Genomic DNA, 24,548 nt, shown 5'->3' on the forward strand with positions numbered 1-24,548 from the left:
CAGATTAAACATAGGAAAAGAGCAAAAACATCTGCTGAACATCTGTTCAACCAGGCGAGCAGCACTGGAGAGGACAGGACCTGCAAACACAGGTGGGTCCCTTTCTCCTCCAGTTTGAAGAAGGTGTTATTCTCACCTCCTCCACGGTGTATCCCCATCACCATCGCAGGTGCTTGGCACAGAAACTTGTTTTTCCACACAGCCAGCCTGTCTCTACTGCCCTGTAAAAAATAGATACTGCCTCACCTCTCCCCTGCCACACACCGGGACAGCCACATCCACCTGCACAGAAAGGAGACTGGGTGTAGCTCTCCCTGCTCTCTGCAGCCCATCACCACTGCATCTTGGCACCAGCAGGTCATCAGCTTCTTTTTCTGGCTGCCCTTGGACATGTCCCTCTTCCCTGGGAAAGCACACGTAATCCCCACGTGGAAGAGGTACGCAGAGGAGCCGGGGCAGACAGACATGGTGAGATGAACCGCCGCGTCCCAGGAGGGCTGCGGGGCTGCCGGCGGCGTTCGGGCATCTGTTACCCTGCGAGGGCTGCAAGTCTGCCAGGAGACATCCGCAAGGAGACACCCGGCCACCCCGTGCTGGCAGAGCCAGGGCAAACGAGACGGACAAGCAGGTCCCCCAGAAGAAGACATGTTCCCATGGTGTCCCTTCCCCAGGGGTATTTCTCTCATGAATCCTCTTAGATCTGCTGGTCCGACTCCAGGCTCAGAGCTGGCTGTGCACTTCACGCTTGGAAAGCTCAGAGGAACACAGACATCCGTCTGATCACGTAGCTCGAGAGAGGCAGGTCTGCACCACGGAGAGAAGAAATCAAGCCGTGGCTCTGGAGCATCATGTCCACAGCCACCCTGGGAAGGCTCGACTGGGCTGCCTTGACCAGCAACTGCCTCTCGGAAGAGGACCGCGGAACTGGAAATACTGATAAATAAAAGTGCCTCTCTTCCCTCTGTGCTCAAAAAAACCAAAGCAAAGAAGCTGGCATGTGGCGAGTTACGGAGACCTTCCTCCTGGGAGAAGGGAGTGGAGTGAACACCTTGGTTTGCACCCGGGTTAGAAGATGCTCACGTGCACGTGGACATCACGGATGCCCTGATGCCACTCAGCTCACCAAAGGCTGCTGATTCTTTTCCACCACTACTTACCTATGATATAAACAGCCATTTAAATTCTTAGTTAGCAAACCTAAGTGTTAACAAGCAAGCACTGGAACACGTAACTTTAAAAGAAATGCCCAGACATTCAGAAATAAGAAACTCTGGGACCCAAACCCAACATCCACATGACACCAGCATCTCAAAGAGATTTCTGTCTGCACCTCAGCCCAGGCAGTGGAGCAAGCCCAGGAGACAAGTTCTACCTACCCCATAGAAAACATATCCTCATAGACTAAATAGTTAAAGAAACTTTATTCTCAATAGGGCAGGGACTGAGGAACAGCATCTTTCCTCAGAGCCATCTGCAACCTGCAGAGAATTACAACTTTCTCAGTAAGTAAGAAGAAGTAAAGCTGACAGGTCAGATGGGTAAGGTGACATGTTCAAAACATCCAAGTGTTTCTCCAGGGTAAGGGACATGTAATGCCTTTCTCTGGGGGATGACATTTAAGAAAAACATAACTGCAATGCAAAGCTATTACTGGAAAAACCTTGGATTTACTGAAAGCTCTTGAAAAATAAAACAGAATGAAAGGTCTCAGTTGCTTCCTGGCCACTGCAGCGTTCAGACGACACATCTCAGCGACATTTCTCCCTGGGAAAAACATGGGGTCGTTTTTAAAATGGAACCGCTACGTTGCAGGGATGAAATGAGCAGAGTCCTGGTTTACTGAGTCACAACCTCCTCCCGACCCAGAGGGGAGAGCCAGCTTCCCGGGACCTGAACTGGATCCCTGGGCAGGGGTGATTTCCACGGTGGGGACAGGGAGCCGAGCCCCAGTCAAGCGGAGGGCAGCGGCCGTGACAGCGCAGCACACCGGTGTGTTCTGCATCGGCTGGGGCTGATGTGGGGGCCAGGGAAGAGGTGCAGGGCCACCCAAAACCCCAGCAGCCAGGACAGAGAGGCACCAGTAAGGAGTAATGGGCAAAGGGATTCAGAGACAATTCTGCACGTTTAAAACCCCCGGTGCACAAAACCGAGGATCCTCCGAAGAGGATCAGACACGAATGACATCTCTAAGATAAAAATGCAGGGCCAGACCTTGTAAGGTCAAAGCAGTGAGAAGCCAGGAACCAGCAACAAACACCTGCTGCTTCCTTGAGATGTACAACCCAAGGACACCAACTTCAGCGACGAGCTTGTAAGCCTGAAAGCTCAGAGGGAGCTGTTTAAAAGACTGAAGTCAGGAATTAAGAGTTTCCTACCAGAGCTGAGCCACCTCCCAGCAGCTTCCAACTTGGTGGGAAACCCATGACACAGACCCAAAACTTCTGGGTAAATCCCTATTTATGCTGCACCACTCTCAAAACCTCTCCTTCCAGCTAACGCTACAGGCAGCCCCAACAAGCCCATCGATGTGCTCAGGTGATGATTTCTTTCTTCACTCAAACACAAACCCCTCGGAGCAACCTGCCGCCAGCAGGACAGAAGGCAGAGCCCCACCACAGCCCCGCTGCCCGTTAATGCCAGCACAAGCCGGGGACGCAGCCTCTGGCTCTGCCCTGCCAGCAGCACCCAAGACCTCGTACCACCTCACCCTGCTCGCGGGCGCCGTTTGCCAACACTGCGGTAACCTCCGGCCTCTCTCAGCTGCGACTAACCGATTTCCACCGTGACCTCTCGCCTCGCACCATCAGCCCCTGGCAAGCTGCCCTGCTACCGAGTGGATGCGCATCTATCGCCAGCGTTGTGCAAATGCAATAACCAGAGCTCTCTGAACAACCAGAAGCGAGACATCCGAGCAGAGCCGACAGCAATGCAAGACCCTGCGTTTCGGTGACAGCCACCACCGCTCCTTGCAGAGGTTTTGCACGGGATTAGCACCAGGCTGCTCGACCTCCCTGCAAGAGCCTCACGTTGTGGCAGCGCCAGGGCTGCTGCACGTTGCGTGCAACATGGAGCAGGCGTGCACATCGGGCAGAGCATGCAAAGCTGCTCTCCTTCCTGGAGCTGCTTCCTTTCCAACTCAGAAGAAGATCTGACTATTCATCTTGTCTCTCAGAGGCCGTTGGCAGGTCCCCGGTGCTGTTTTGCCCGACACAGCGTGGGGGCTGGGCCATAGGAAACGTCTCTCTCTGGGCAGACAGATGAGACAGTCTGCAAGATGCACACAGAGCCCAACCGGGGTTTTGCAGGGTTTTCTCAGCAGAGGTTTCCCCTGCCCTCCGAGAAGTAAGGCAGGGTGACAGAGGAAAGGTTTGCACCGGACTCTGCTGCAGCTCCCCTGTGCAGTGTCAGCACCCAAGGGCAAAGCATCAACAAACTAAAAAAAGGAAAAAAAAAAAGAAGGGAAAAAAAAAAAGCAGGGGGCGGAAGGAAAGGAAATGCAACATCTTTCTGGTGAGGAAGCACCAACCCCCGGCACTGCCAATCTTTACAGCAGAAAGAGAGAAAAGGGTTTGACCCTGGTGACTCAAAGGAAAAATAATGAGCGCTACCTCCCCAAACAAGGAAGCGGGCTTCAACACGTCGCGGTGAGCACTAATTCCCTTGTGACCTCTGCCTTACGCACCCGGGGAAGATAGTGATTAGTACCACCTCCACAAGGCAAGTCCAAATTACAGCTGCCGAGGACCGTGCGCTGCCCACTCCCACCTGGCAGGAACAGCTCCCTCCGTTGCACCCCGCGGGCAGCGCAAAGCAAGAGGTCCCCCTCCAACCCTTCCAGCAGCATCGCTGCAGATGCACCCCTTCCCAGCACCCTTCTCCAGGACTCAGCCCCTCAGGCGTTGTTTTCAGCTACCCCTCCAGCAATCAATTGCTTGACTGACAGCTGGATTTCGCTGGATGAGGGGGCAGCCCCAAATTGACAATTTATTATAAGTTGTTCTTCTCAGCTTCCCTGTGCGTGAGGGAGACAGCAATAGGATGCGGGCGAGTCCCGATACCTGCAGGTCGTTGCAGCTGTGACCACGCTGTGCTTACAGAGCACCCTCCAGCACCCTCCTCCGTTTGCAGCGGGGTGGGACAGAGGAGAGCGTCCCAGCACCCATCCCTCCCATGCAGCACCTCGAGGCTGGCCAGGCAGCAGCCCCACAGCCCCGCTGCTGTGGCTGCCATCCGCAGATGAAGCCATCAGCATCCCGAGCGGAGGCAGACTGTGCCGGAGCCCCTTCCGCCACCCGGCTCCACCGCAGCGTGTGAGGAAGGAGCCTAAGGGTGAAGGCTCCCCGAAGAGGGCTGTATGTGTGCGTCTGCCTGCCTTTCAGTACTCATCTCAGCCACTTCGCTTCCTGCCTCGGTGCCATGCCAGCGAGAGGTCCCGGCCAGCAGCACGCTTCCTTCTGACAGCTTAGACACGCACACAGGGTGCCGCGCTCGCCGCCCAGGGACCTCTCCAAACCTGGCCCGGCTCCCGCTCCCCGCAGCGAGAGGTAACACTCACCAGCTCCACCTGGGGACCCAGTCCTTCCAGGATCCGGTGGGCAGCCTCTGCCTTCTTCTGCAGGGAGGAAAGGGAGAAGAAAAGTTATTTCTGCCATTGGTTACAGTCGCAGCCCTCTGCTCCAGCTCTCCCCCTGGGCCAAAACCCCTTCCCAAACCTCCGCAGAGCTGCCTCAAATCCCAGCCCTGCCTGAAAGTAGGTGGAAATGTTCAGCTCAGCCTCCAGACCTACAGGAAAGCCCCAGGGGTGAAGGGCTCCGGCACTCGAGTTATCACGACTTTAATGCATCCGAGCTCTGCCCGGGAAGCGACCCGAACCCCCGACCCCTCCGGGTGCCGGGCAGGGGAATCGCACCCATTACCTCCGCACAGCCGCCGTGCGAGGAGGAGGGCGGGTGAGCCGGCACACACGCAGAGATGCCCTTTCTAGGATTCATCGCTTCACGAGCATGTGATCATTAGATTTGAGCTGCCCTTGGCTCCTCGTCTTGCTCTCACTTCCCTCCCCTCCCTGCCGCAGAGGAGCCCTTCTCTGCCCCCTCCCACCCCGGCCAAGCTACCTAGTGCTTATTAGAAGGAAAAAAAAAAAAACCACCCAGGAACACGTGTCAGGGGCTGTGCAGTGATTACTAATTAAACAGGCCTGAAAAAAGAGACACGGGTTGGTTGCAGCAGGAGCCTAAATAAAAGATGACATTTTCAGTAAACAGCACTTCCTCGCAAAGGCAGGCTTTTCAGGGGGGGTTACTGACAGTCCGATAAATCCAGATCGCTGCACGCTGCCGACGAGCCACGGGGCTGAGCCGATAAAGCCAAATACCTGGCAGCGAGGGGGGTGAGAGGATGGATTTTCAGAGGTGTTTGTTCAATAAAATAGGTAGTTTTAGTTACTTTGGGGTAGGAGGGGAGAGAAAATCCACAGCTGCCTAAAATAGGGGTGAAGGAGCAAAGGGCAGAGCTGAGCTTCCCTGGATTTGGAGCGGGGGGAGGGAGGGAGGTGGGAAAGGGGGCAGAGGGAGGAGGGGAAAACCCTTTTTTGAAGCACATTCACCATTTTAACCCAATAAGCACTAGAGCCCCGCTGGAGCTGCAGGATGGAAGCTGAGCCCCAGGGTTGGGGAGCTGGGGAGGGCTGGGCTCTGGGCTCCCCGGCAGAGCCAGCGGGGCTTTGGCAAACCCTGGGTGAAGACCCCCCCGGGGCAGGGAAGGGATTTCAGCTCCGGGGGCCCGGCTCACGCTGCTCTCTAGCACCGGGCACCTCTCACCTTCCCACCGGCTCACGGCAGGATGAGCTTCCCCAGGTCTCAGCGTAAGGGATGTCTCACCAAAAGCTGGCACATCTCCCTGCCGGCTTGCCCCCACGTCCGCACCCCTCGGTGGGTTCCTGAGAGCTTCACCTAAACCCCCCCTCCCGTCGCCGGCCGGTCCTCAGAAGCGCCGATGCAGCCGGTAGGTGTGCAAGTTCCTCGCCGGGGCTTTGCACACCCACACGCAGTCTGATCTGCCAGCGTGCACTTTTGCAGAGTTGGCCCCGGGAGCAGCTGCATGAGTCACCCTGCCCGCAGCCGAGCTCAGCACCCCGGCGAAACAGCCCCGGCCCGGCTGCAAAACCCGCGCCAGGTGCCTCACCGCAACAGGGCAACCAGGACACGTTTCCAGCTCCTCTATTGACTGTACACTCGGGAGGACACAAAGCTTCTTCGCGATTTAGAAGTGACTTCAAGGATGCTAGGAGAGATGTAACCACGAAGCGTGCCTGCTCTGGCACCGTCCCCACACGTACGCACGGTGCACGCAGCAGCCCCGCTGTTAATGCATCCCTGCCTGTTCATCCGCAGCGCTCCTGCGCAGCAGACCTCGGGTTCACAGATGTCACGCTCGCGGCATGTACCTCACAGGCAAGGACACACACACGCACAGCAGCAGAGGAGCCAGCGATGCTGTGTCAGGGCCCAAAACGCAGCTGGAGCCCGTCCCAGCGAGCTGTTCTGCCCCCCTGGCCTCTCCCGAGTCCCTGCCCCACCCTAGGACCACCACGGGTGGGGAGGTGCCCCCAGCGCCCGGCTCTCTCCGCAGCCCTTGGGGATGCGCAGACGGGGCAGCCACCCAGCGGCTTGCTCCCGCATTACCGGCGTGCCGCTCGGTGCACGCCACGCTTCTCTCCGGTGCCGGACTGCGGCGAGATCCTTGCAGGGACCACACGGAAAGCACGGCCATCCCGGTGATGGAGATGGGTCTTTGGAGAGCAAGCGCATCCCGGAACGAAGCCCGGGAGATGCTGGGAAACAGCTACAAGAGAAGGAAGCGCCTGTCCTTGCTTGGGGCTCGGGCTCCAGGGAAAGGAGCCACGTGTTTACACAGGGCAATTACATTTTTTGTACTGCAAGAAATTACTCCCAACTCTTCTCCCATGCCAGACAGCTGCTGACGTGAGGGTGCTTTGACACTTAAGGGAAAGAAGGCACCATCCCCACCTGACCCACAGGGGAAGCAAAGTGATCCCCACACCAGGACCTACCTGCAAAGTGCGGCACTCGCAAAGCTTTAGATCAACGGGACATAATACGTGGCCCAAGCTATAAGAGACACGTATCTACCCTCCTCGTAAAATACCGCATCTGTTACAGAGTGCGTGCCTCTCCCACGCGAGATCCCCTCCCTGAAGGCGGATTTCCCGCTGGGTTCATGAAGATGGGACAGCCCTGGCTAACGCAGTGCCTGGCCCTGCCATCCCCAAGGATGCTCCAGCTGATGACGGGGAAATCAAAGCCCAGCAAACGCAGCCCGGGCAAGAAACCCAAGAGCCGCACAGCACGGACCAGCTCCCCTCAAAGCATTAGATGCTTCCACCACTGCGTACCTGACTCCATTAACTGGAACAAGCCGAGTCTGCCCAGGAACTTGTCCCTTGGAAATATTCATCGCATGATGGAGAACTCCCAGCCAGAGCTTAATATTTTGGTCTCCAAGAGCTATAAAATCTGCTGACCTCGGAGAACATCAGCACCGTGGCATGCGGTAACTTTAAACAATTAAAACCAGGGGGTAAGATTTTCGGGGGGGGGGGGGGGGGGGGGGGGGGGGGTGGAGGTCATTAAAACTGCTACAAAAGAGACTGCATCCACTGCCAAGAGGGTGATTTGGTCAACCGCCCCCCTGCCCACCACCGCTTGCTGGCAAGCAGCAGCTTACCTGAATATTTTCTGATGCATACTGGGGGCAAAAATCAGCACCCTGATTAATTGCAAGCAGCGTAATTGCGGGCAGAAGATTGCAGCCCCAGCTCGAGGCAGCCTGTCCCACCAGAGGCCCATTCTCCTGCGCACCAGCACTGGTGGAAGATGCCCTGGCAGCGGCGGAAAGCACAGCTAGGAACTGGTGATGCTGGAGGCCCATGTGTACAATGCGATTAACTTCAAGAAAAAGCCGAGTATGTTCAGCTGCTGCATTTGCCATGTTTAGACAACTTAATGAGACAGCCCAGAGGCAAATCACCATAGGCAGAACATGTGGCGAATCAAGAAGAATGACATAATTTGTCTTGCATTAACCGACTGTAACGTACACGTCTCCAGAACAAAAGATCAGGAGGGGAAGCTATTCCGAGCACGTCATATCTTTGTACGTACACAAAGAAATGCCTCTATCTTGAAAGCTGCCCAATTAACACTTGACATCCTCTGTAATTGCTGATGCTCCTTGCTGCATTTATCAGATCATAGCAGAACCGTAATGAGCTGTCTGAAAGGCCACGCAGACCGAGGTGAGAGCTGGCGGCAGAATTGGGAAGGACATATTGTGCCCAGCAGAAGGCTCCCACCACGCTGGGGCTCATCCTGGAGGACAGAGACACGCTCCCCCCTGGGGACCCAGGTAGCCAGAAGCCTGGCTGGGGAATTTAGGCAAACCTCAAACCGTTCAGGTGGAAGGGCAGCCCCAGCTCCCCCCGCAGCCGCAGGACCTTTGCTGAAGACCACCGGCAGCCCTGTTAAATCCTTTCCTTTCAAGAGGCACAGGCACCTAGGACTCGGTTCCGATATTGATTTCATTAGGAGTACGCTTAGTGATTGACCCTGCAGAAGAAAACCAGAGGGTTCATCCTACGTCTGCTGAATAACACCATCCGTGCCTGCAATCCCTGTTATTTATCAGCAAGAAATGTATCAGGAAGCGAACCCAGCCATTACTTCTGGTGAGACGCATGAAGATCCCCACCGGTTTTATAGTCCCTCTGCAGCTCCACAGCAAGCAGCTAATGACCCCTTTTCCCGATTCGGTACAGAGTCCTGAGTGATTGCTACAGCACGGGGAGCAGCGGTGGGCGCAGTGGGAGTGAAGCCCCGAGGCTGAATTTTGCTCCCATTTACATCAGAGTGACTTCGCTCCGGTAGAACGGCTCCGGGTTTCGCACCGGCACGAGCGAACCGTGGGCATTTCCAAGGGCAGAGGCACCTCCTCTGGAGCACGTTTAGGCACGACTCGGATGGAGAGGTGAAGCCCATCACATACTAGACCTCCACGTGCATTTCGGAGGGATCAAGGTGTCTCAAGAAACGCGGCTGAACTGCCAACACTGATCTGTGCCACCGCAGGGCCCATGGATGCAAAAGGGGACCCGCAGATGTGGCAAGCAGCAGCGTCTGTCCCCAAAAAACCTCCCTCCCCATCTCCCCACGGGCAGGGGCATGGGCGGGCAGACCGCTGCTGGGGAGGTCACGCTCTTACCCCATCTCACGCTCCTTCAACAGGCCTGGAGCTAAAGATATCTTTGTCAACAACAAAAACCTCCCTGCAGACTATGAAAATCTCCATTCTCGCCTAACAAGCATTTGGCTTCCAAAGCAAACTCCAGCCCCTTATTTTTCCTTTGAAGAAACTTAAAATAGGCTTGGGAGGGAGAGGCGGGCAGCAGAGCAACTTCCCGGCCATGTGAGCTCCCGCGGGAATGACGAGCCGACCCCACGAGGCAGCGGAGCATCCGAAACCAGAGGAGGGAGAGTCTGGGATTTCGCGTGGGCTCTTCTTAAAGGAAAGTTTAAAAATGGAAGAGAAGGAAACACAAGAGTTATTTTGAGAAAGCGGATCTGAAATTAGGAGGCGGCATTTTCTTGGACTGACTCCAGCCATCGCTCCCTGCAGTGCAAAGCTGCTGCAGCTGAACCGTGCTCCCGGGGTTATTTATAGCAGCCTGTAGGCAGCAGCGCTGGGGAATGGAAGGGTTTCTATTTGGGACCAGGCACGTCCTACACAGAGATAAGCAAAGCCCTTCGAGAGGCAGGAGAGCTGTGCTGGGAAAAATTCCTGTCCTGGCAGCACGACCTCCCGGGGGCAGGCGGAGCTGCGGGAGCGGCATGGCAAAGAGGCAGGCTGGAGCTGGGCTTTGCTGAAAACAAAATTCAGGAGGAGTGTGGCTGAAGTCAGCAGAAATCATGGAAACCCTCAGGCGAGACACCTTTCTACATGAAGCAGAAAAGCAAACAGTCTGGGGGGATTTAAAGGCCCCATCCCTGTGCCAAGATCTGCCGGGACCAAACCACGACCTGGCAGTGCCGGTTTCACGGGGAAAGGTTTTCATTCCTACGACCATGGGTACTAATTTTTTCCCCTTTAAACCTCAGCATCCTCTCTGCGAGAGCCAAACCACCCCAGCCGTTTGCTGCCCTCCCCACAAAGCAGGTGGGATGAACCCCGGTGCCGTGGGAAGGGAAAGCAACACTCTCCCCTCCCCGGCTCCCGCAGCCGGCAGGGACGGCCACCACCGGTGCTCCCAACCCAACCACGGAGCCTGAGGATGTGTGTCCTCCCCCAGGCTCTCCCTGAACCCAAACGTGCCCGAGCATCAGGGGACGTCGGTCAGCCTCGGTGGTATGTGCCAGGCTCCTCTCACCCGGCCCAGGGGCTGATGCTCTCCAGGGGTGCCCATGGGACACGGGTGCTCCCCGCTTCCCCACCTCCCTGCGCTCGGCTGGAGCCATCTCCCCACCGCACCAGCAGCACCGGAGCCCCATCCCTGAGCCTCGGGCCAGCAGATGCATGCAGCAGTGGTTGCGAACGACTAATCACAAATAGTAAGAAAACTGAGGAAACGGGTCACGCTGGAGCTGTGTGTTAACACCAGTCCCCGCCTATCCTGTGCGGAGCGTGACAAGCCAACTCATTTCGGTTGCTCGCCAGTCTCCGGCTTTGGCTTGTCATTGCTAGCCAGTTTCTGTGGTCGGCTCGCTCGTACACCATCCACAGCCGAGGGGTGAACCCCCCACTGTAGCTGGGTTGCCACTCGCACACTGACCTAGCATCACGCTCTGTCACCTGTAAGGTTACGGTGCCAATCAAAGGCATATTCATTTTAAAGCAAGGCGCTAACAAGGCTTTGCCATTGCAAACCGTTGTTGAATGTTTCGCCACTACAAAACTGCTGAAAACGTTGGCATTGCACAGCAGGCTTTTAGAAATCAAAGTCTCTGCACTGGAGCAGTTACGGGAAAGCTCCAGTCACCCAACGCAAGGAGCCGGAGCCGCGCCGCAGGGTCTACGCTCCTCCCTCCGACAGATTTGGGCTCCCTGCACTTCCCGTCCTTACTTCCAGGACCTGAAAACACAGGACACTGCATTCTCTGGTCTGGGTTAGTCGTGGACAAAGCTTCTAAGTCAATGCAACTACCGGGAACTCCAGATCCTGAAGCAGACATTAAAATAGACATCAGGACCATTAAAAAAAAAGCAACAACAACAACAAAAATCCCTTAAAATCTGAGAAAAAATGAAAGGATTCTCAATGACTCCAGGCTAGATGTTTCAATTTTATATTTTTGGAAATCTTGCTATCACGCATAAGTATTAATAGCACCTAACCTCTGATCTTTCCAGTTTTCCTCCGACTATCTGAAAGCCCATCTTGCATCACTGAGCCAAAATGAGGCAACCCCAGAATAAAAGTTATTAGAAACAAAAGCAAAACGATTGAGGCCCCTTCAGCAGCCAAATATGAAATGCCCCCACCCTGACCACCACATAAACTAGAATTTACGGAAAAAAACCTGCAGATTTAATGCTCAAAAGCTGTTTCACTGATAAGGTTTTATTTAATGCACCAGCTCCGTGCTGACGATGCAGGCCTGATGTCTTCCCTTTCTAATGTAAATCAGGAGTTCATAGAAAATCAGAGTTATACAGACATAAAACCCCCATGGGATCTGAGTCACACTCGGTGCCTTTGAGTAGTTAACGGCTAGATTATACTTTGCAATGCTAAAAGTGTTCATTTATTTATTCTCTTATTTATGGATGGGGCATTAATGCTTTATGAAGGTATTTGGGGAGGGTAAATGGATAGCTGGGAACACACTCCGCACAGACACAACAGCAGCAGGGGGTGGAAAAAGTTCAAAACAATCCTTTGAATTCCAATTTTACAGCATAACGCTGAATTTATAGATAGATAGCTGTGCCCTTTTGAAGGAACAAGCACCGAGACAGAAAACGAATTAAAATTTAATCTTATTGATTTCTACCAGCTCAATCCCAAGAGCGAGACAGACGCTGCTGCCTGCCTCCCCTGCCTGCACTGCATCAAACCCAGTTTTTCGGAGGGCTGACAGCAGAGCAGGGATGGGCTCGCGCGGCCGCAAGCTGTCGGCACCCGCAGCGTGCAGGGGCGACGCAGGGGGGACTCGTCCCAGCCCTCGCCACGCTGCGGTGGGTCGCAGCACGCGGCGTCCCCTCTCTGGCACGGCAGTGGAGGGCGAAGTCACGCCATGTCCTGACGCGACCTCTCCCTCTCCGATAAATGAGCTCAATGTTTTAGAGGAAAGCAGGGACAGGTCTGACACAAGGACGGAGGCTGCTTTTTATCTGCTGGTCTCCAGGCAGGAATCCTGCCAGGCTCCAACGCACGGCAGATCGGCAGAGAGCCTTCATCCACCCGGATCCGGCTTGCAGAGAGCTGGCGATGGGTACACGCAGGCCCCACGTCGTCACGACGGTCGGAGAGAAGGCACGAGCGCACCTGCGTGCACGGTAGCTGATGGGGACTTCGGGCACGCAGGGGACTTGGAGGAGAATTCACCCGGCAAAGTCAAGCGCCGGTGGGCTGCGGGCACGGCCAGGGCTGCCACGGTGCAGCATCCTCCAGGACACGCTGACAAGGAGAGCTCAGCCAGCCCAGCGTCCCAGGAAAGGCACGGAGAGCAATCTGGAGCAACACCAACGCTGCCCTCCTCCCCACGCTCAGCAAGGGACCTGGAAATTTCCATTTAAAGCACAAAACCATCTTCAAGCCCAGGTATGCTCAATCAATTTTAGGGGAAGACGGAGGCAAGGAATCTCGTGAATGGCCCAGCGGATTAAAGCCACGGTTAAAAATATGCACAGAGGATCTGCCCATGGGGAGGGCTGAGGTTAAAGTAGCTAAATTCTCTCGATACAATAACACATCCCAGAGGGGCAAATTAAAGCCCGAAGGAGGCTGTGCCACATAGCTACCTCCTTAAAGGTGCCAGTCCCAGCAGGGGTCAGCTTCCCCCCCTCAGGGGAAGACACTAAAGGTCACTCACAGGGTTTAATTTAGGAGATCCAACACCTGCATTGCTGTCAGCCTCTAGCAGCAACCGAGACACCCGTCACGACCCGATTTCCCCAGGCAGCATCCTGCCGGCACCCCACTCCCAGCGAGGGGCTGACAGGGACTGGCACATGCACCCCATCCCGCACCCGTGCGCCCTGCAGCCGAAACGGTCCTCTGAGCTCCCCCCTGCACCTTCTGAACGATCTCGGCGATTTTAGCACCCGTCACTGTTTTCAAACATCATTCTGTCTCTTCAAGGACTAAAAGTACTTTTGAAAATAGGACTCAGATGCTTTTGAAAATGCTACCCACTGCTTATTCTCAGTTTAGTCTACGGATAGTAACAAAAATGTTAACTTCCATTCTCATACACCCTTTCAGAAATGCTACAGTTTGCACTCACAGTTGAAATCTCGGCTTGGAGACATGCACGTGTGTTTTTCTGTGTTATACTGCAAACACCTCCCAAAAGGTACTTTTTCAGGTGCAATTTCACAACTCATCTTTGGAGACAAGATATAGTGACTCCGGTCAGCACATACTCAGGGCAGGAGGCACCTGGATCTCAGTGACCACGAATATCAACTGCCTTTCTATGAACCAAGTCTCCTAAAACCTTCCCAAATGCAACCCCAGCCCCACAGCACAGGATTTCCCCGCAGCCAAGAGCAGCTCCTCTCCGCTCTTCCCCAGCAGAATCTGTACAGTCAACTTTTTTTTTCTGGAAATCAATTACTTGTCCAGCAGAGTGTAGCAAGAGGGGATTACAGGTCACATTTTCCACAATTATCCCCTCCGACGCCAAGGAACTTTTCAAATCGTACGCGTTAAATAGGTCACAAGAGGGAAAACCAGCGTGACAGGCGTTTAGCATCAGAAAACCTGAATTCTGAGAAAATCTGGTATAGGCCAGTGCCAACCTGCATCCCAACCCCTCATCCATACCCAGCGTGGCGGTGAGAAAAATATATAGACTTCCCTGATGAACCATAAGCTAAAATTAGAAACCATTCACCCCTGCAAAGCCACAGCTATTGCCAAAAGGAAAGTAGGTCACAGAATGGCTGGCTAACTTGATTTTCCGGCGTTTCTAGCTGCTCTGTCCTCATGTAACCTCCTCTCTCCCATGGACCGTTTTTGGTGTCTCCTTTGTTCGGGGTATAACTGCACGCAGTGTGTAACTCCGGCACAGCCTGGCAGGAGCGGTGGGAACGGGCACGGCGGCACCCGCGTGCTCGGTGAAGCACAGACCCGTGGTTCATGAAAAATTAAACCAGAGCCAGGCGACAGCCCCTCCACGAAGCGCACTGCCTCCCACCTGCTCTGGCATCAGCACAAGCACTGGCTTTCTCCCCCTTCCACAATATTGCTCTTTAAAGATTATTTCAGGCTTTGCCAGCTCTTCTGGGGTGCTTTGCTCTCTCGCCTCTTCCCAAGGCCTGAATATCCTCTTTTTATTTGCATTTCTTGCCGCGCACTGCCTCCCTCAAGCAAGCCGCAAGCTAAGCGATGAGAATCAGGCTTTTCCTCCCTTTGCGTGCAGGCTGGAGCCCCGGCTCAGCCGTTACAGCCGCTTTTCCTGCAAGCAGACCTCGAGGCATCCAACTTCACTGCTTTTCCGCAGCACAGAAGAGGAGGAAAGGCTTAAAATTTGGCTCAGTCACCCTCTCCACACTTGATCAATATGTCTCTATCTGGCTCACAGCCCTTTGCTCCTACCACTCACCTTGCAATTATGTGTTAAGCTGCAGCAAAGCCGCAGGTCAGCACAACCGTGCCCGGGGCTCTCCCGTCCAACAGACGGCTGGGTACACCCGGGTGCTCTGCTGCCACCAAACCCACCCAAAGCGACCTGATGTCTGACCACCAGCCACCCTTTTCCATCCACGATCCTAACTGATCCTTTCCTCTTCCAGTTTTCCTCCTCCTGGCCCCAAGGGGAAGAGCAGTCATCACCAAAAGGCATCCCAAATGTGTCCAACGGAGGCGAGAGACCGAAAGCTGAGCCCGGGGATGCCCTTTAGGACAACTGCATCCTGGATCCCACCTTCGTTACTGGAGCCACGACAAAGGCAATGCTGTCAGCAAGGCTCAGCACGCCCTTCCCCTTGCAGCCCGCAGCTCGGCATCTCCCTGCTATGGTACGTAAAAGGGTCCTTCCACCACCCGGCCTCAGCCATTACAATCGGCCAGCAAGGCTCTGCCGACGCTCCATTGCCCGTCAATAGATCATGTCTTCTTCAAAGGAGGAACTTCCCTCCAGCCAGCTATGGTTTCTATCACGCAAAAGGGAAGGGTTGTTTGCTTTGAGTCTCCTACCCACAGACGGGCTTGTTTACACGCTACTCGCAAGGGGACTTTACAAGAACAGGGGAAGAATCATCATTTACCCATCCCAGGGATCATGCAGACACGAACACGGAGCCAGATTTGAAATTATGCAGACATTTGGTGTCAGACGTGACCTTCGCTTGCTAAGCACCCACCTGGAACGAGAGCACCCTATCGTGAAGGTTAATAGCAAAACCGGTAGCAGCCCGGCTTTGGGGATCAGCGTAACTTGGAACAAAGTCGGGCACGCTGACCAAGGGATGCCACCAGCTCTGAGCACTGTATGCAGCTGCGTTCCTGTATTACGGCCGTGCACTTTCAAGGAGAAATGCAGAACTCCACGCTCGCTCTCCGCACTCTTTGCCACCACCCGCGGGACAGGACAGCAACCCCGAGGGACCGCCCTGAGCTGTGGCAAAGGCTTCGAGAGCAGATCGTGCCTGCTGTGGAGGAGGTGATGGGAGCTTCAGGGAGGTGGGAGGGAAGGGGTGACCCTGCTGCTGGTGTGGGCAGAGACAAGAGGTGACAAAGCAGGACAAGGGTCTGGCAGGACACTCAGCCCCGAGCCAGGTCCAGCTAACGGGGACTGTTAGGACGCAGGCCGTTGGGGATGCAATGGCTGAAGATCACCTTTCCTTCCTGCCTCAGCACCATCACCCGTTTCTTCCCCTTGTAATGTGGTCCAGGTACACAAGAGTGTCCAAGGAGGATGGGGCTCCAGGGAATAGGAATAAAAATGGTCAAGACCTCCTTTTTTTGAACCTAACCCCTTGCAAAGGAGACACAAGCCATCTAGCCCAAGACCCCCAGAGAGGGCACTTGGTGGTGCCACGGGGAGAACGGCTTTGAGGAACACTTGGCATCTGCCCCCAAAGCCCAGTGTCTGTAAAGCTGTCACCAGCCGGCGCTTGCTAATGCTTCAAACACATCGACCTCAGTCTTCACCCACTCACACAACAGGCTGTGCAGGCGTTGGGTTTCCTATTGCTCAGGGAGAGAAACAGATGGAAAAAGGAAAACCAGGAAAATTGCCCTGCCTGGGAGCGCAGGGTATGCGATTGATTTTTTTTTTTTTTTCTTTGTAGGAGTCGGGCACCTGGATTTCTGCAGCTCCCAGTGAAATCGCAGGCCTCGCAATTCAAAATAATTAGTGACTGGTAGTTTTCCTTTTATGCAAAATCATCCTTTTTATCCAACACCTAAATGAAAATGAATATGCTTGATTATCTACCAAAGGGCTCAATTTCCTAGCATCGCTCCGAAGCACACAGCAAAATTCGAGTCTCCTCAGGCTGCTGTTGCAGGCAATGGCTGAGCGCAACAAATGAGCGGTCAAGGCAGAGATCCAGAGCCAGGGATGCCAGCCTGACCTTTGCTAATGCTATTTACAGTGTCAAATATCCACAAACCCAGCCATGGCTGCATCCACGTCCTTTCTGCTCCAGCCTGGGGGGGCTCAGGGGCAGCCAGGAGAGCTCGTAGCTGGCCTGCCAGTACTGGAGCATCACGGATGTCCCCCTCCATCCATGCAGCCCACCCCACCATGCCAAAGCCCCTCCTTTGAGGCAGCTTTTGACCAGGTTCACCCCCAGGGGAGAGATTGAAACAAGCTATTTAACAGACAGGGCTCTGAAGCATCTCCTGAATGCTTCAAATCTAAGGCTGATGGCAGGAAACCCCCCCAGGCGGGTTCTTCGGAAGACATTTGTGCTCAATCCACACAGCAGAGCGAGCTCCTCACGGCTCAGCCCTCTGTCGTCACCGTCCACGACGGGGCTCCATCTACCACCTCCCATGGCCTCCGCCCAGGGGAATCCCCCACCTACCCCTTACCAACCTCCCCGTCCCTGGCCAGGGTGACACGGCACAATCGCACGTTTGTACCCCCATCGTTTCCAAACTCACCCTGTTCTCGTCGTAGATGATCTGCACCAAGCTGCGATGTTTGGACTCGATAGGAGGGGGGGAGATGGGTTTTTCAGGCTCTGGTGGTTTGGCTGCTTCTTCCTCCAACTGTTGCTGTGGAAGGAGAGGGGGGAGGAGGAGGGTGAGTCACAGCGAGAAACGCAGCCGTCCCCGTCCACACGAGACTCTCTGCGGTGCCGCGACCGAGGCAGAAACCGCGATGGCAGAAGGCTTCCTGCGAGACACGGGCAGGCTCAGGCCGCGGAGGGATGGGGAGAGGGAGGAGAGCTGCGTAACATCCCCTGCCACGCAAGCGCAGCGCTGTCCTGCCCCAGGCACCCGGCCCCGTGCTGGTGGGTCGGTGCTTTTTAGGCATGGAGGAGGAGGACCTGCCTTGAACGAGCCTCTTGGAGAGGGTTTGAGGCTAGAAATAATGATTTTACTGGAAATCCTTAAAGGGAACCGCAGCTCCAGCCCGGCTCCCTGCTGCTACCTGCTTCCAGAGCTGCTGCCGCGCTGCAGGGAGCGGTGGAGGACCGAGGGGCGAGCAGCAAGGCTGCTCTCCACCTTCGGCTTTATCTTGCGATGCTGTGGTTGGAGGAGATGCCTCGGGATGACTGTTCTCGATGAAATGACTTGTGCACCGGCCGCCCCTGCGCCATGCAGCCAGATGAGCCAGCAAGTACAGCAGAGCAGGCAGTAACACCACAACCCTGACGTCTCTGGCGAGAGTCGGCCTGATGGGACATGTGGCAAGCCCTCCTGGCCAAGGTGAGAGATGCAAAGCACGCAAGAGGGCAAGCAACAGCTACAGGACTCCCTGCAGAGGACAGCACGGTGCTCAGACATGGGCCGCCAAGATACCCTTTGGTGAACTTCCATGGAGAGCCCAAGTACACGCCACGCGGCTCCGGCTTCCTGGCACAGGAAGAGCTGCTGAGGGCACCGGCACAGCATGAGCCGCCTTCCAGCCGACAGCCGTCACACTCTCCTGGGAAGGCGGCTTTGAGACTCACTCCTCTGCTCCCTTCACACAGGACAAGCTCTCCTGAGCAGAAACCACCAAGTAAGTCCAGGTTCCAACTAGAGAAAGCCCAGTAGGGGTGGACAGCCATCACCGGGGTGACATGCCCTCAGAGACAACGGTGCCGAGAAGCTCGTTTTGTTGGCTCTTCTGCTTTCTTACTGTCTTTACTGCATTGCCAGAGCTCTGCACTTCATGGTATCTAGGCTTTGAGCTGCAGCAGCTGCGTGCAAAAATACCGTGCCGTCCCCTCCTGCCTGCCTGCGCTGGGACAACGCAACCCAAGGTGTGTGTCTCATCCCAAGCTTCACTCCCACTCACAGCAGAAACATCCAGGAGCCCAAGAGCTGCTCCACAAGCGTGTCCACCACGTCCCCACCACACATGCAGTAAAGTGCACCCAGCCCCAAAGCTGGCTTGAACGCCAACCACCCCCCTGGGAGATGGAAAGCAGAAGGCAGCACACCCGTATGCACCTTTAGAGATCACTCATCTTGTAATGCGTTCCTGCCCATCTGCGAGCCGTGCAGGCCACGGCAAACTTTAATTATAAAGTAGCGGCTCTAAGCAAGCACTTTTGAATATCAGTGTGGTCAGCGGGTATATCTGACCTACGACCTGCGCCTCCGGCTCTCCCACGGGCGCGAGGCAGAAGGAGACATCTGAGCCCTTCCAGTAAGTTTGAGGAACTGCTCAGCCGAAAGAGGAAATAACAGATTCCTCCAGGCTCCTCCTGGGGCCACCGGCTCCCTGCGAGGAGGGAAAGCGCAGGCTGCGCACGGCAGCTGCGGGGCAGCACAGGCACGGGAGAGGGAGCGGTCGTCAAAAAGCGCCTGCGATTTTTTCACTGCTCGGTTCTGAATCTCCAAATCTTTGTATTTTTTTTTCCTGCAGCTAAGACATCCTTATTGAAGCAAGGGGAAAATCGAACGATTCTCTTACTAGAAAGAAAATGCACCTGGGATTCAGAGCTATCGGCTTGCACCAGAAGCGAGCACACCACTGTCCTCCCAGAGACAGCAGTGTCTGGTGGTCCCAGAAGAAAGTGGGCACCCATTCCTCCTTCAGGTCATCTCTGCTCCTGTTGACGACACCTTTAGCCACAGCAGGGCTGTAGGATGCAGTCCAAGAAAACACTTACGCACCCAGATAGCTTGGCTGAGAAAACTCACACCCCTTAAATTAAATGTGTTTCAACGGACGAAGGAACCCCATGCTGTGGACTCCACTCATGTTCCACCTCCCCACAGGTGGACATCTTTTCACACACAGGGAAAAGAAAGAGCATAGGGAACACTGAGATATAGCCAAAAAAAAGCCACCAGACGGCTGAGCACTGTCCCAGCTGGGAGGCAGGCTCTGGCAGAGGCAGGACAGCCCGGGCTCCGCACCCTGGCATCAGTGTGCCCATGTCAGGGCCTTAACCTAGGGGTTACTCCAGCCACGCATGAGGACGGCTAGGAAACGGCCAGCTTGGGCCGCCTGCACCCAGGAAGGGGATGAACCTTCCCTGGCACCGCGGGGATCCATCCCTTCCTGCCCACAAAGAGCTGTGCCGCTGCGGCACACGCCGAAGGCTCCAACCACGCATGCAACAGCCTGAAACCTCCCTTCTCTTCTCAACCACGGCTGTTTCTCAGGTGGCCCCAATCACAGCGCCTTGCAAAGGGGACAAGAGCTCTTTGAGAAGCCATGGCTGAAACCACAGGCTGCAAAACAGTTCTCAGCATCAGCCCCGGGGCAGAAGCAGCACTTCCAGGCACCTGCCTGCTCTTGCTCACTGTCCTCAGATCAGCCAGGGCACCCCATCACACACCCTCGCTCCCACGTGAGAACCTCCAAAAACTCCAAAGAGCGAGCCACAAAAGGGATCAGTCAAATCCTCTACTTCTCTTGGGGAAAATATTTGGGTAAAAAAAAAAAAAAAGTCAGAAACTTGGCTACATTGTTCTGGAAACCCACAAAAATTCTGCAAAGCGGTCGGGTGTGTTGTAAGTGATTTCAGACAAGAGGATTTGATGGCGTATCAGGAAATGAAAGTTTGCCAGTAAGTGGAGGCTCATTAAAAGCAGCTCGTTAAAAGAAAAATACAAATCTAATTATAGCTGAAATACAGTAGAGAATTAAACGGTACTCTCTGTGGCGTAACACTGCACGGTTGTTAAAGGGCCAGATGCTAGAGGTACGGACGCGGGCAGGATCCGCAGGCAGCACACCTGACCGCAGCAGGCTCAGCCCCTGGGAGCTGTGGGAGACGGCAAAGCAAAATAGGTCAGGGTTCCCGGACAGGGATGAAATGGATTTCTTAAAGGTCTGCCACAAAAGCTAGGCTGGGACTGTGACCTTTACAGGGAGAGAGGCAGGATGAGAGATCGGTCTCGACGGCTCCACACTCTCTCCCTCCCCACTCCCGGCTGCCTGAAAGCCCCCTCCTCTCCCCAAACGAAAGCCAGTGCAGCGATGCTGAAGGGATGCGAGATGCCATCGTTAGCAATAGCCCCGGCTCCTACAGCAACCACAGGCCCACCCATTTCCAAGTGAAGGAGGTGCCCTCTCCAGGTGAGAGTCCCTTTGGCTGGACCACACGCTGCGGAGGGGCCACTGGAGCCTGCAGCGCTGGCAGGAAGGTGGGTGACATTTCAGGAAGACCCCATCCCCACACATACCCGTCTGAAAGGACCTGCCTGACGAAGCCAAGGTCCTTACACACGCGCCCAGCTGCCACGCTGCCTTGCGTTAGGCAGCCATCACCCGGGTACCGGGATGCTTCACCTGCCCAGGGGAGAGGAGAGGGCTTCCAGCCACAGGGCATCTCTGAAAACCACTTTCAAAGAGCCGAGGGGAGAACAGAGGAAACTGAGACAGGAGGTAGACGGAAGGGGAAACCCTGGAGCTCTTCCCCCCAGCCAGCTCCACCTCCATCACCAGGTGGGAGTGTTGTACTCCCGGAGAGCCCTTCGCCGAGCTCGGTGCCCAGGGAGGCTCAGGCATCACTGCGGAGAACAGCCCAGCAGTTTATTTCTCCTTCAGATCCCCGGTACCGCTGCCAGGAATAAATGCATAAGGATTACCCTTCCCTGTCAGGAAGAGGGGGAGAGAGGACTCAGCGAGAGATTTAAGTGCATATGGCGCATGAATGAGCAGGGGATGGCTGATGGAGGTGGCCTTCTGCCAGGGGTGCGAAAGGTTTGGGGAAGGTTTCTCAGCTTGCCGAAGACGTTTGCTTCTTGCAAAGCCCAGGCAGAGCCTTCAGTGCCATTTCTGGAACAACCGAAAAAAGAGAGGTGGTGGATTGGGGCTGGTTGGGGCTTTTCTTGCACAGCCTTTCCATACAAATGTATTTAATTACCCTGAGAAGGCCTCCCAAAGACAGAGGGGAAAAGCATTAGGATATTCCGGCTGCGTACAACGTCTCCCCTGCTCCGCCGCCTGTTCCTGCAGGAGCGGTATCTGTTTCAGGCTGATTGCTTTCCCTCGCTCGTCTTTCTCCTGCGCTGACAGCTCAGATGCACAGATGGACAAAACGTTCCCGGAGCATCTCCGACAGGACGACCCCTCCCACCCTCCCCAAAAATGCTTCCTCCCAGATGTGCCAGCTCTGCCGGAGGACCGGGCTGGGGAAGGATCCTGCGGAGGGGAAAGGAGGCCATGGGGGGGGGGGGGTGGGATTTGCTACCAAATGACTTTGCCACCATGTGCCAAAAAAAAAAAAATATTTAAAAAAAAAAAAAAAAGAGGGGAGGGGATGCTTTTACTGCCAACAGCCACTTTCACCTTCTTCCCCACTCAGCAGAGCATTTTTGTGGGGAGGAAGAATCGTAAAATTCCTTCGGAGGGAAGAAATAAAGCAACCAAGCAGCCAACAATAAAAACCCCATTTCCTTACGGAAGGACAGCTTGATTTTAACGTCAAGGAGCATATGCTGTTCCTGTCAGCTTCAATAGCAGCTCCTCAGCATCTCCGAAAAGTCAGGCAGTGGATCGGCAGAGTTGTCAGTCCTCCCGGCTGCCGTGGGCAGGACCTTCACCGCTGTGCCAGGCACTCATCCCGCTCTGGAAGCCCCTCTCCAGAGTGGGAAATGACCACGTTTTGCATCTCCTTCCTCAAAAGTGAGTTATAAACATGGACCAGCAGCCAGACTGCCAGGTGTGAGAGGACACCAACATTTTGTCTGAGCTTCCTAAGGAGGGAAAGGGGAAGGGCTGGCTTCACCCAGCTCCCACCAAACCCAACAAGAGGAACCTCTGTGGTTTCCATTGCTCCAGATGTTCCTTTGGCCTCTGCGAACCAGCACACGGGGCTGCTTCCTCACACCCCCAGCACAGCTGCTTCTGTCCCCTCTTGGCTCCCTCCTCCCTAAGCACTCTGATACCTCGGCAGATAAAAAGCAACACAAAAAAAAAAGGTCCTTCACATTAATTAAACCATATTGTTTGAAAACAAAACCAAAACATCCGGCTTTGTCTTGCAGGAAAGAAAGGGATAGGATCTGGTATGGGAAAATATAGATCTGATGGGCAGGAAGGTCAACTGCATGCTCATTCTCGAGGAGCACTGGCCCCATCCGACAGCCCAAGTAGATTTTTGCTCCATTCTCAAATCCCTGCTGCACACCCCTCGGGAGAGGTCGCTCCTCTCGGGCAGTTTGGGATCAGCAGCCGTCAGGGAGTTTAGAAACTGGCCCCAAGCAAAGGAAATAAGACAAGCGGTAAGAGAGAGGCAGAGAGAAGTGGTTTGCTTTAGGAAGTGAAAGCCTTTAAGTCTGTGGGTTTTTTTACAGACGTCCCCCAAGGTTTTGTCATATTAATCTCTTAATGGGTTTATGGTAATTGTATACATGGCAACATCGAGCCGTCGATTCTTCTGCTGGGGAGTGCTCTTGTGCAGGGGTAAAGCACTAACCAAGAAGATCAGATTCAAATCCCCGGCTCAGGCACAGCCCTGACCGGAGTTGGACCAGACGCTGCTCACGGCTGCAGAGCTGCAAAGTCCCGGAGAAGAGGGCTGGATGCACGGAAAGGGCCATTAGCACATCGCAGCAATGTTTTCAACAGCCCAGTACTACAACAGTGGCAGCAACGGCACTGGGGAGAAGCAACTGCTGGAAAGGAAAAAGAAAAGACTTTGTGCTAACACTGGGCTGTACGGACGACTCGGGCAACCCAGGCTGCACTTCCAGCTCTGCCACTGAGTGCTTGCATGACCATGGGCAACTCACCGAGGGCAGATTTTTCTCCCTTTAAGTACTCTGACATGCAAAAGAGCCCACAAACCAGGTTTCCAATGCTCCTTCATCTTGCAACAACTTCCAGCTCCAGACTGCTGGCACAGCAGCAACCGCCCCATGTCACGACGGGGAGCACAGACACAGACCACCCTGGTGGCACTGGCACTGCCGCTTCCCCTCTGTGGATGTGCGTGGGCAAGGACGGGGTGTAAGGCAGCACGCAGAAGCGAGGACACGTGCTCCCCTCCAGACCACAGCCTCTTACCTGCTTCTTCTTCAGCTTGGAGATCTGCTGCTCCACCATGGTGATCTCGCGGTCCACGCGGTCCATGTTCTGAATGAGCTCCTCTTTCGACAGCCGGGCCGGCAGCAGGTCCAGCTCGGCGTCGGGGTGAGCAGGGCTTACAGGTGACACGGGCTCCAGTTTGCCAGGCAGGCCACGATCCTGGGGAGCACAAAACAACCAGGTCAGCTCCTTCCCAGGAGACTTTGGATCCTCCTCTCATCCTCCCACGCCAGCTGCCACAGCAACCTGGCCCATTCCCAGCCCTCTGAGACGCACACATCCCTCAAAAAACCTGCTAGACTAAGCAGTACCAGCTGCCAGATCACATCACCGCAGGCTCCACAACCTCCAGCTTCTCCAGAGAGCACCAGGTTAGTCTCCTGTGGACATGACAGCAGCTCTTCCTGCTGCCAAAGCCTCGAAGGCTCCCACCACCTTCAATGCTACCCACATTCCTACAGGATCAATAAATGCATCCCTGTTCAGGAGCTTCTGGAAGCACTGTCACTCCACATCTCAGCAGCCAGCTCACCTTCTCCACAGAAATGAGGTAGCCACAGACATGTCCTCCTCTGACACTGCCATGGCCATGCTAGAGAGAAGAGCGGCATTAACCGTGCCAAACAAGAAGGGGCTATGAGGGCAGCCCCCAGGAGG

At 55.0% G+C, this 24,548-nt stretch overlaps 1 protein-coding gene across 1 annotated transcript in view; it reads right to left on the bottom strand.

Annotated features, from left to right (window-relative positions):
• Positions 1–24,548, bottom strand: part of NCOR2 (nuclear receptor corepressor 2) — a 255,241-nt gene that overhangs the window by 108,573 nt on the left and 122,120 nt on the right. Inside the window, exons 5-7 of the mRNA XM_075167842.1 lie at positions 23,871–24,050; positions 17,354–17,467; positions 4,556–4,612 (exon numbers count right to left, since the gene is read on the bottom strand). Coding sequence (XP_075023943.1) covers positions 4,556–4,612; positions 17,354–17,467; positions 23,871–24,050 — 351 coding nt within the window. The remainder of the gene's footprint in view (positions 1–4,555; positions 4,613–17,353; positions 17,468–23,870; positions 24,051–24,548) is intronic.

Source organism: Calonectris borealis, chromosome 18 (genome assembly GCF_964195595.1).
Source record: "Calonectris borealis chromosome 18, bCalBor7.hap1.2, whole genome shotgun sequence".
Classification (NCBI taxonomy): domain Eukaryota; kingdom Metazoa; phylum Chordata; class Aves; order Procellariiformes; family Procellariidae; genus Calonectris; species Calonectris borealis.